The following is a 12,198-nucleotide window of genomic DNA, read 5'->3' on the forward strand; positions in this document are numbered from 1 at the left end:
GATTGGTTGTGGCTCGGCCAATCCGGATAAAGAGAAGGTGTGTGGTCTCTGGGTTTGATTTTTTTTAAAAACTCAAATCAGACTCTACGTTGATTGGATAAAACGGTTTCTCTTTTTTATTATTTAAATTGGAGGTGCCGCCATCTTCCCCCCTCAGAAAATGATATTTCAGCAAAAGACAAATATAAAAATGAGTTACTGTACAGTACTTTTTTTTTTAATGGACAGGTGCAGCTTTCAAATCATGCCTTCTACGTCATGGTGGAAAACAAAGCCCCTTCATTGTTACTTGCTTTTGGCCATCTTTTGCAAAAATAAAACCCTCAGTGTGGACAATCCTTTATTTCAATGCTTAAATAAGAAGAATTGCACGTTTCATGCACAACATTCATTTTTTATACATTAAAAATTAATATGGGCATCTTTGCATGTATATTCTCCAAGTCGGATAAAATGCCATTTAAGGAAACCTGTCAAGTCACTAAAATCTCCTTTTATCCTCCTTTGGCGCAAGAAACTCAGTATAATTAAATTTTGGAACCTTGACTTTCCAAAGGATGGACAGAAAATTAGATTTGGTTTCCAATTTCACTGGCTATTTTTGAAGCTTAAAAAGGAAATCTGCAGACAAAAATATAGCTATCAGAGCTGTTCTTGTTATGGTTATGCATTCATTTCTTTGACAAATGTGTATAAGTGTCCTATATACAGTCCTATATACTTTGCATCAGACACCTATAGATCTGTTTTTATGTAATTGTTTCTCTATCCTGATTTTACTATACTGCTCAAAAAAATAAAGGGAACATTCAAATAACATATCCTAGATCTGAATGAATGAAATATTCTCATTGAATATTTCATTTGCACAACTATTCCATTTGCACAACAGCATGTGAAATTGATTGTCAATCACTATTGCTTCCTGAGTGGATAGTTTGATTTCACAGAAGTTCGATTTACTTGAAGTTATATTCTATTTTTTAAGTGTTCCCTTTATTTTTTCGAGCAGTATACTGTATATTGCAAAGCACTGAATAGATAGAAGCATAGAAAGCTAGGAAAAAAAACTGGTAGCAGAAAAAAAATCTAGCAGTCCATAAATTCCATGCCTTTTTTACTCTTTATTTTTTTATTTTTTTGTCAGATGATGGACATGTTCATCCCAAGCATAATATAATTATGCTAATTTAATAAATAGATATTTTAACAGCTACTTCAATTGCTATAGTCTATTTTGTTTTTCAGCATCTATATTTTTGTCAGACATTTAAAAAAACTAGGACATATATTTTGGACAATTTTTCAGGGAAATTTTGATTTACTTAGGGTCTTCCTAAAATGTAATATTTTGGAATTTTCAATCATAAATAATTATGGAGTTCTTTGCTAACTGAATAAAAATTCATCCCAAATTTGCTCCTTTTAAATTTTCTTCTAGAATCTCTTCCTTGTATACTTCAGTATCGGGACATTGGTACAGCATAGTACAGCAAAGAGCATAGGACTTCATCCACTCTATGTTTCATGAACAAATTCCAAAATCTATTCTCCAAATGCAGACCTAGCTCCAGTACCCCGACTAGACTAGTTTATTCTATAAAATGTGATGTCTCAGAAAAGTACGTACTTAAAATCATGCTGCTCTTCCAGGTGCTGGGCAATCAGGAATATTTGCATTGCCTGATCTAGATTTGATTTTGCTTCTAGATATATCTATACTCCTTTTCCAGAAATGTTACTGAGTACCTGCATTGGCGCATCCTTCATTTCGAAAGATCGAAAGAACAAAAAATCTCTAAGCCCCATCATGGTACCAAAGATTTAAAAATGGGGGGGGAAACGGAATAGAGTTAGAGTAAGAATATAGAATAGGAATACAGAATAGCATAGCACAGAATAGAATATATAATATATAATGCTCAAAAAAATAAAGGGAACACCCAAATAACACATCCTAGGTCTGAATCTGAATGAATGAAATATTCTCATTAAATACTTGGTTCTGTACAAAACTGAATGTGCACAACAGCATATGAAATTGATTTGTCAATTGGTATTGCTTCCTAAGTGGACAGTTTGATTTCACAGAAGTTTGATTTACTTGGAATTATAGTGTTAAGTGTTCGCTTTATTTTTTTGAGCAGCGTAGTATAAAATGCGGCAAAAAGAATCATATGTAGAATAGAATAGTAAATAGAATAGAAAATAGAGTGTAATAAAATATAAAATAAAATACAATGTAGTATAGAATGTAGTAGAATGTATTTTTTAAAAAATTGTTTGTCAAACGTATAAGATAGTAGTTTGTATAAACATAAGTAAAAAGTAACAATAAAAGAATAAGCAAAAAGTAACGATATAGAATGGGATAATATATACAGAATACAGAATATAATATAGTATAGAATGTTGAAAATAAAATAGTGAATAGATTAGAATAGCATATAGAAAATAGAATAGCTTATTATAGAATAGAATAATATATACTGTAAAATAGAATAGTACGGTATATATAAAACAGAATAGAATAGCTTTATAGGGCCAATTTTGATTAACAAGATCTAAATATTGCCCACAAGATCATATGCTGCAACGTCCTGCCTGTCGGCAACTACTTCAGCTTCAACCACAACAACACAAGAGCACACAACAAATTTAAACTTAATATTAACCGCTCCAAACTTGACTGTAAAAAATATGACTTCAGTAACCAAGTTGTCGAAGCGTGGAACTCATTACCGGACTCCATAGTGTCATCCCCAAACCCCCAACAATTTACCCTTAGATTATCTACGGTTGACCTATCCAGATTCCTAAGAGGTCAGCAAGGGGCGAGTACAAGTGCACTAGAGTGCCTTCCGTCCCCTGTCCTATTCTTCTCCTATATCTCCTATATACCTTTCTTCTATTCCTATATCTCTTCTTCTATTCTTTCATTGATATGTTCTATTACTATACCTTCTTTTCTATTATTTCTTAGATATATTTTACTATGAGTATCTCCTCTATAACCTTCATCATGTATTTTACTATGTGTATACCCACTAAAACCCTCATTGTGTATTGGACAAAATAAATATAAATAAATGAATGAATGAATGAATGAATGAATGAATGAATGAATAAATAAATAAATAATAAAATGATTAGTTAGGCAAGGAATTTATCAGCAGTGCAGCGTTCAATGTACCCAGATAAAGAAAACAACAATAACAACAGCAACCAATAGAAGCAAGAACTAAGAGGTAATAAAAGGATAGGTAATCCTATCCTATGGGTCAATAATCTCCTAGTTTTACAAACCAAGGCTTCCCTACACAGCCCACCCAAACCTGGAAAAAGTAACGAGAGGTTTTTGCCCCTAAGAAGAAAACCCCCGACTCTAAACTCCAAACCATCAAGCTGAATTTCAGTGGGTCACATGGCGACCGGCGTCATCCATTTTGGTAGGGTTTTTTTTTTCCGCCGGCCACTCGGCTTCCGGTCCACAAGGGGGCGTGGCAGACCCTGGAGAGCAGCAGAGACCCGCTTTGCCTGGCCTGTTGGCGGGAGCCGGTGGTTATTCCGAGCCTCGCATGGCGTCGGCGAAGGTATCCCGGGCAAACAACCCCGGGCAAGGGGCAAAGAAGGGGTCCTTGCATTCCTTCCGTGGAAGAGTCCTGAAAAAGTGGGGGCAACGGGGGACGGTTGTGCTGGGTGGGGAGGGGGGAGGCAGGTGGCTTCCTTGCAAAATTACAAGTTTGCATTTTGCAACAATAAAATAAAATAAAAATGCATCCAGAAGTTGCATGGAGAGCCTTGCATCGGCTTGTCCTTGGTGCAATGGGAAGATCATCCAAAATGTTGTATCATTAAGTAGTAGCATTATTATGGCTGCTTGCATAGTCAGCCAGATGTTTGGCTGGAGTTTGGGCGTTTGGCCACCTGTGGAGCCCTTACCAAAGATTTGGGAGAGACAGATGTTGATTACTATTAAAGGTTTGGGAGGGCAGCTGTTCCAAGTCAAGCTGCCTTTTGCAATTGATAGGGATTTTGTCAATGCCCACAGTATTAAATGGGGGTCCGCAGTGATTATTATGGTTCCTTGTACAGATAAACATAGAAACATAGAAGTCTGACCGCAGAAAAAGACCTCATGGTCCATCTAGTCTGCCCTTATACTATTTTCTGTATTTCATCTTAGGATGGATATATGTTTATCCCAGGCATGTTTAAATTCAGTTACTGTGGATTTATCTACCACATCTGCTGAAAGTTTGTTCCAAGGATCTACTACTCTTTCAGTAAAATAATATTTTCTCACGTTGCTTTTGATCTTTCCCCCAACTAACTTCAGATTGTGTCCCCTTGTTCTTGTGTTCACTTTCCTATTAAAAACACTTCCCTCCTGGACCTTATTTAACCCTTTAACATATTTAAATGTTTCGATCATGTCCCCCCTTTTCCTTCTGTCATCCAGACTATACAGATTGAGTTCATGAAGTCTTTCCTGATACGTTTTATGCTTAAGATCTTCCACCATTCTTGTAGCCCGTCTTTGGACCCGTTCAATTTTCTCAATATCTTTTTGTAGGTGAGCTCTCCAGAACTGGACACAAGATTATTCCAAATGTGGTCTCACCAGCACTCTATATAGCGGGATCATAATCTCCCTCTTCCTGCTTGTTATACCTCTAGCTATGCAGCCAAGCATCCTACTTGCTTTCCCTACCGCCTGACTGCACTGTTACAGACGTTTAGGACCTGGGAGGAGCCAGAGGTGGATCTGTCTCTCTGCAGGATGTCGGCTCTTCCAAGTCAAGCTACCTTTGGCAATTGACCGACAGGGATTGTGTCAATGCCCACAGTATTAAATGGTGGTCACAATGATTATTATGGTTTGTTGTATGGACAGATAGATGTTTAGGACTTGGGAGAGGCAGGTGTGGATCTTTTAAATGTCTCTGCAGGATGTCAGCTGTTCCAAGTCAAGCAGCCCTTGGCAATTGACAGATTTTGTCAATGCCCATGGTATCCTGTAACGCCTAGCCAGCCTGATGGCTAGAACTGGATTTGGCATTTACGGTATATTATGGATCCAGTCCTTCCCAAAAAACTGAGTCCCACAGATGTTTAATAACAGGCAGATATTTAATAAATCTCCCAGGCTGGCAGCTGTTCCAACTCAAGCTGCCTTTGCAATTGACTTGGCTGATGAAAAGGTCACCAAAAGGAGATTGCACCATCCCTGCGACACTGCAACCATTGTAGATAGGAGTCCGTTGCCCAGTACCTGAATAGATTTATTGGCCAAGTGTGATTGGACACACAAGGAATTTGTCTTGGTGCATATGCTCTCAGTGTACATAAAAGAAAATATATATTTGTCAAGAATAATGTGGTATAACACTTGATGATTGTCATAGGGGTCAAATAAGCAATGAAGAAACAATACAGTATTAATAAAAATCTTAGGATACAAGCAAAAAGTTACAGCCATACAGTCCTATGTGGAAGGAAATGGGTGATAGGAATGGTGAGAAAAAACTAGTAGAAATAGAAGTGCAGACTTAGTAAAAAGTTTGACAGTGTTGAGGGAATTATTTGTTTAGCAGAGTGAGGGCGTTCGGGGGAAAACTGTCCTTGTGTCTAGTTGTCTTGGTGTGCAGTGCTCTGTAGCGACATTTTGAGGGTAGGAGTTGAAACAGTTTATGTCCAGAATGCGAGGGGGATCAGCAAATATTTTCACCATCCTCTTTTTGACTCGTGCAGTATACAGGTCCTCAATGGAAGGCAGGTTGGCAGCAATTGTTTTTTCTGCAGTTCTGATTCTCCTCTGATGTCTGTGTCGGTCTCGTTGGGTTGCAGAACCGAACCAGACAGTTATAGAGGTGCAGATGACAGACTCAATGATTCCTCTGTTGAACTGGATCAGCAGCTCCTTGGACAGTTTGACCTTCCTGAGTTGGTTGATCCCATGACCTCAGGGATGCTCCGTTTTGGGAAATAGAAACATAGAAACATAGAAATCTGACGGCAGAAAAAGACCTCATGGTCCATCTAGTCTGCCCTTATACTATTTCCTGTATTTTATTTTAGGATGGATCTACGTTTATCCCAGGCATCTTTAAATTCAGTTACTGTGGATTTATCCACCACGTCTGCTGGAAGTTTGTTCCAAGGATCCACTACTCTTTCAGTAAAATAATATTTTCTCGTGTTGCTTTTGATCTTTCCCCCAACTAGGGGGTCCTAAGTCACTTTTTGCAGTGACGTCCCTTTGAACGGTCACTAAATGGACCGTTGTGAGATGAGGACTGTATTTCATTGTGGGTTTTTTTCTGTCGTGGCCAGGTTCCTCCCCAAGCCATCCCGGAACAGCGCCTGCAACAGGCTCGCGTTTTCAAGGAGGAAGGGAACCGCTGCTACAAAGAAGGCCATTTCAGGGATGCCGTCAGCCGTTACCATTGGGCCTTGCTGCAAATTAAGGGCCTGGATCCCAACATGCCTTCCCCACTGCAGGAATTAATGGCTGACAAGCCAGCCATGACAGTAGACCAAGAAAAACAACTCTACATCACCCAGTGCGATTGCTACAATAATCTTGCCGGTAAGCTAGCTTAACATAGAAACATAAAAAGATTGACGGCAGAAAAAGACCTCCTGGTCCATCTAGTCTGCCCCATAGTTCCCTCTAAGCTGAGCAGTGAGCAATCGCTCACTTAAAAATCATCATCAACTCAGAGTTTTCCAAACCTGCCCAGAAGCCGAGAGGGAAAGAGTGAGAGGGAAGGAGAGAGAGAGGAAGAGAGAGAAACAGAGAGAAAAAAGAGAGGAAGGAAAAGAGAAAGAAAAAGAATGGGAGTAAGGAAGAGAGAAAGAAAATCAAAATCTAGTTTGAAACTAGCTCAACTATTTAAGTGGCATTTTGATATTGATAGAGTTGCCCTATTATGAGCTCACTGTTATAGACACACAGTATAATATTTTATTTTGAAATTCTCTGAGTCAAAACAGGGTGGGTTTTTTGTTTGTTTGTTTATTTATTTATTTATTTATTATTTCTATGCCGCCCAGTCCCGAAGGGACTGCCGCTCAGACACTATACTTTTCCGCCCACCCCAAAAAAAAAATTAGAGGGAACACTGGTCTGCCCTTATACTATTTCCTGTATTTTATCTTATGATGGATCTATGTTTATCCCAGGCATGTTTCAATTCCGTCCCTGTGGATTGACCAACCACGTCTGCTGGGAGTTTGTTCCAACCATCTACTACTCTTTCAGTCAAATAATATTTTCTCTTTTTAAAAAAAAAATATTTTTTATTATTTTTCAAAAGACAGACAAGAACAAACAACATTAAACATTTAAGGAGCTACCATTGCTCCGCTTGTCATAGAAGTCTAACTAATACAAAAAAAACCCCTCTAACTATAGTCAGATCAATACAAAAATGTCACACATGCACATTATATTATTGTTAAGTTTAACTCTATATTCTTTATGTTAATTAAGTTTCTTATCTATGAGATATCAAATATTCAAAAAATAAAATATAGAAAATAACATTTCTAACATTATTATTATTATTATTATTATTATTATTATTATTATTATTAATTGGATTTGTATGCCACCCCTCTCCGCAGACTCGGGGCGGCTAACAATAGTGGTAAAACAACATGAACAATCCAATTAATAACAACAACTAAAAAACCCTTATTATAAAAAAGCAAACATACACACAAACATACCATGCATAACTTGTAATAGCCTAGGGGGAAAGGATAACTTAACTCCCCCGTGCCTGGCGACAAAGGTGGGTCTTAAGTAATTTGCAAAAGACAAGTTAGGGTGGGGGCCGTTCTAATCTCTGGGGGGGAGTTGGTTCCAGAGGGCCGGGGCCGCCACAGAGAAGGCTCTTTATCATACTATAAAGAAAAAAACAACAAAAACTCTATGTTTATATTGTTTTAAAACTATTACACTCTATCTATAAACCTACAAAATAATAAGTTCAAATAATTATAAATTCTTACTTATTTAATTTTTAATACTATTTTTAAAATTCCACCATTCATATACTTTATCCCATATTTTATAAAATTCTGTTTCAACTTGATTATTCAAACGTTTTGTCATCATGTCTAATTCTGCACATTCCATAATTTTTTTAAATACCTCTACATCTTTTGGTATTTCCTTTTCTTTCCATTTCTGTGCAAATGTAATTCTGTATTATTAAATAGTAAATTTCTTTTTTTATACTTCGTATTTGAAATACCCAATAGGAAGAATTCGGGAGATTTTTTTAATCTTCTCCTTTGTTATTTCATTTATCCATTTCTCAACTTTATTCCAATATTTCTTAGCCTCAGAACATAATAATATTTTCTCACGTTGCTTCTGCTCTTTCCCCCAACTAACCTGAGAGGACAGAAGGGAAAGGGGGGGGGGGGGGGACATGATCGAAACATTTCAATATGTCAAAGGGTTAAATAAGGTTCAGGAGGGAAGTGTTTTCAAAAAAGGAAAGTGAACCCAAGAACAAGGGGGCACAATCTGAGGTCAGTTTTGGGAAAGATCAGAAGCAATGTGAGAAAAATATTATTTGACTGAAAGAATAGTAGATGCTTGGAACAAACCTCCAGCAGACGTGGTTGGTAAATCCACAGGAACTGAATTGAAACATGCCTGGGATAAACATATATCCATCCTAAGATAAAATACAGCAAATGGTATAAGGGCAGACTTGATGGACCATGAGGTCTTTTTCTGCCGTCAATCTTCTATGTTTCTAATATTTAAAAACAATCATACCAGTTCAATCATACAACATATATCTCATTTCATTGGGGCCTGAGACCTAATTGCGTCAAGCCTGGCGACATAGGTGAGTCTTAAGACTCTTATGGAAGGCAAGGAGGATGGGGACAGTGCAAATCTTAGGGGAGAGCTGATTTCAGAGGGTTGGGGCCCCCACAGAGAAGGCTCTTCCCCTAGGGACATTGTCTGGTTGACGGGACCTGGAGAAGGCCAGCCCTGTGGGACCTAATCGGTCACTGGGACTCTTGGCAGAAGGCGGTCCCAAAAGTAATCTGGGCCAATGCCATGTAGGGCTTTATAGATCATTACTAAAGTTGTGTGTGTGTGTGTGTGTGGTGTTTTTGTATTTAACTGGAAAATGGGCACAGTCCAGATCTTCCAGCTTCCAATCACAATATCACTCCGGCAAAGATGTTACTCATTTGCAAATTTTGTGATGGGTTGGGTTTTTTTGAGCCTTTTATTTATTATATTTTATTTATTCAATTTTTTTTATGCCGCCCTTCTCCTTAGACTCAAGGCGGCTTACAACATGTTAGCAATAGCACTTTTTTATTTTTTTATAATAAACTTTATTGATTTTTTCATAAAAAGAACACACAAACATTTAAACATGTAGTAGGAGTTACAATTACCCCTCTCTTCTTAGAAGTTAATTTTAAATACAGAAAAAGAATATATTCTTAGTTCATTAAGTCAACATATTAATCTAGATGAAAAGAATTTCGTTTATATATTCTAATAAACACAAAATTGAATGAATCAAAAGAAATTCTAAAGTCATTTCAATATATTCATACATTTCTCATAACATTTAATTTTTATTTTTATCTATCCTCTTATAAACTATATTCCAAATAATATAAAAATCAGATTCTTCTTGGTCAATAGCACTTTTTTAACAGAGCCAGCATATTGCCCCCACAATCTGGGTCCTCATTTTACCCACCTTGGGAGGATGGACGGCTGAGTCAACTTTGAGCCGGTGATGAGATTTGAACCGCTGACCTGCAGATCTAACAGTCAGCTTTAGTGGTCTGCAGTACTGCACTCTACCCACTGTGCCACCTTGTTGTTGTTGTATCCTGGAAAGCACATACCTGTGTGTCTTTCCCTGTCCGTCTCTCCAGCTTGCCTTCTCCAGATGCCGCCTGTGAATTACGAGCGGGTGAAAGACTACAGTCTCAAAGTCCTAGAGAGGCAAGCCGACAACGTCAAGGCGCTGTACCGAGCCGGAGTGGCATTCTATCACCTGGGGAATTATGACAAAGCACAACACTATCTGTTGTCGGCAACCAGTCGGCAACCTAAAGGTGAGTAATCCAGGTGTGTCCTCGACATACAGCCGCAGTTGAGCCGTTAGGTGTGTTTGCCATAGGAACCAACGTAAAAACAAATAATGCATGCGATTGGGGAAACCACAGGGAGGGTGGAGGCTCTGCTTCCTCCCAAGAGATTCCTAGAGTGGCCCCATGGAGGCTTCTCCCCGCCTTTTCTGGCCCTGTTTCCTCCCAGGATATTTCTAAAGAGGCCCCACAGAGGCTTCTCCCCACCTTTTATGGCCCTGTTTCCTACCAGGAAATTCCTAGAGAGGCCTCACGGAGGCTACTCCCCACCTTTTCAGGCCCTGTTTCCTCCTAAGAGATTCCTAGAGAGGCCCCACGGAGGCTTCTCCCCACCTTTTCTGGCCCTGTTTCCTACCAGGAAATTCCTAGAGAGGCCCCACGGAGGCTACTCCCCATCTTTTCCGGCCCTGTTTCCTCCTAGGAGATTCCTAAAGAGGCCCCACGGAGGCTTCTCCCCGCCTTTTCTGGCCCTGTTTCCTCCCAGGAAATTCCTATAGAGGCCCCACGGAGGCTTCTCCCCGCCTTTTCCGAATACAGTTTCGGAGGCTCAGGTTTGTAAGTGGAAAATGGTTCTTGAGAAGAGGCAAAAAAAAAATCTTGAACACCCGGTTATTATCTTTAAAAAGTTCGTAAGTAGAGGCCTTCTTAGGTAGAGGTACCACTGTACCTTTTTTTTTTGGCTTAGTGCGAATTAGACAAGCAAATTTTTAACTTTTCAAAACTTTCTTTCCCCTCCAGATGCAAACGTCAAGCGTTATCTCCAGCTGACCAAGTCACAGCTCAGCGTTTATCTGCAGAAAGAAAAACAGTTATACATGGGAATGTTTGGGTAGCCAAAAATACAAGCTGGAAATTCCCCGGATTTTGCAAACCGCGCGTTGCTGGTTTTGATTCCTGTGTGATTGACACGCAATCAAATGGATTGGTTTCTGGCGTTAGGTAGTGCCTTGAAACAAACAAAAAATGCTAATAACCAATCTAGCTAGGAATAGCATCATCAGCCAAATGTCCTTCCTCCCTCCCTACGTTTTGTTCATAAAATCTTATGAGAAGTTCACCCCGGCTGCCTGTCAAGTTATTTGAATGCTGAAATTTTGAATTCTTGGCTTTGGGTCCCCGAACTCCAGATCGGGAGAACAGAGACGGCGTTTTTAAAATCGCAAGGCTGGGATCTCTCATCGCTTAAAAATGGGACACAATCTGAAGTTAGTTGGGGGAAAGATCAAAGGCAACATGAGAAAATATTATTTTACTGAAAGAGTAGTAGATCCTTGGAACAAACTTCCAGCAGACGTGGTTGGTAAATCCACAGTAACTGAATGTAAACATGCCTGGGATAAACATATATCCATTGTAAGATAAAATACAGGGAATAGTATAAGGGCAGACTAGATGGACCACATGAGGTCTTTTTCCGCCGTCAGCCTTTTATGTTTCTATGTTAATTTATGGAAATGAAATATATACAGTGTTCCCTCGAGTTTCGCGGGTTCGAACTTCGCGGAAAGTCTATACCACGGTTTTTCAAAAATATTAATTAAAAAATACTTTGCGGGTTTTTTCCCTATACCACGGTTTTTCCCATCCGATGACGTCATGTGTTATCGCCTAACTTTCGTCTGCCTTTAATAAATATTTTTTTTTAATAAACTTTAATAAACATGGTGAGTAATAATCTGAATGGTTGCTAAGGGAATGGAAAATTGCAATTTAGGGGTTTAAAGTGTTAAGGGAAGGCTTGTGATACTGTTCATAGCCCAAAATAGTGTATTTATTTCCGCATCTCTACTTCGTGGAAATTCGACTTTCGCGGGCGGTCTCAGAACGCATCCCCCGCGAAAAACGAGGGAACACTATATACAGGGGGTGGACAAAAAAATGGAAACACTTGACTTTGGGGCATCTTAATGTTTGAACATGTTCTTATCAATCAAAACTTGACCAATTTTAATTTTTAAAAAAAAATCTGAAAGGGTTAAATCAGGTTCAGGAGGGAAGTGTTTTTAATAGGAAAGTAGACACAAGAACAAGGGGACACCATCT

At 38.8% G+C, this 12,198-nt stretch overlaps 1 protein-coding gene across 2 annotated transcripts; it reads left to right on the top strand.

Moving 5' to 3' along the window:
- The first annotated feature begins 3,491 nt into the window (after positions 1-3,491).
- Positions 3,492-11,212, top strand: TTC9C (tetratricopeptide repeat domain 9C). 2 transcript variants are annotated; one of them, XM_070766756.1, is made up of 4 exons: positions 3,492-3,593; positions 6,337-6,592; positions 9,940-10,122; positions 10,894-11,212. In XM_070766756.1, the coding sequence occupies exons 1-4, from the start codon at positions 3,579-3,581 to the stop codon at positions 10,986-10,988; spliced, it is 549 nt and encodes a 182-aa protein (XP_070622857.1). In that variant the 5' UTR covers positions 3,492-3,578; the 3' UTR covers positions 10,989-11,212. The 2 variants fall into 2 exon arrangements, with proteins under 2 accessions (XP_070622857.1, XP_070622858.1); XM_070766757.1 differs by lacking the exon at positions 3,492-3,593 and having other exon boundaries at positions 6,504-6,592; positions 9,903-10,122.
- Positions 11,213-12,198: the final 986 nt, after the last annotated feature.

Source organism: Erythrolamprus reginae, chromosome 13 (assembly GCF_031021105.1).
Source record: "Erythrolamprus reginae isolate rEryReg1 chromosome 13, rEryReg1.hap1, whole genome shotgun sequence".
Taxonomy (NCBI): domain Eukaryota; kingdom Metazoa; phylum Chordata; class Lepidosauria; order Squamata; family Dipsadidae; genus Erythrolamprus; species Erythrolamprus reginae.

Bases quoted from the DNA above. Each gene is read 5' to 3' on its own strand.
- TTC9C (XM_070766756.1), top strand. The intron at 6,593-9,939 runs GTAAGCTAGCTT...CCGTCTCTCCAG, and splicing joins TTGCTACAATAATCTTGCCG to CTTGCCTTCTCCAGATGCCG. The intron at 10,123-10,893 runs GTGAGTAATCCA...TTTCCCCTCCAG, and splicing joins AACCAGTCGGCAACCTAAAG to ATGCAAACGTCAAGCGTTAT.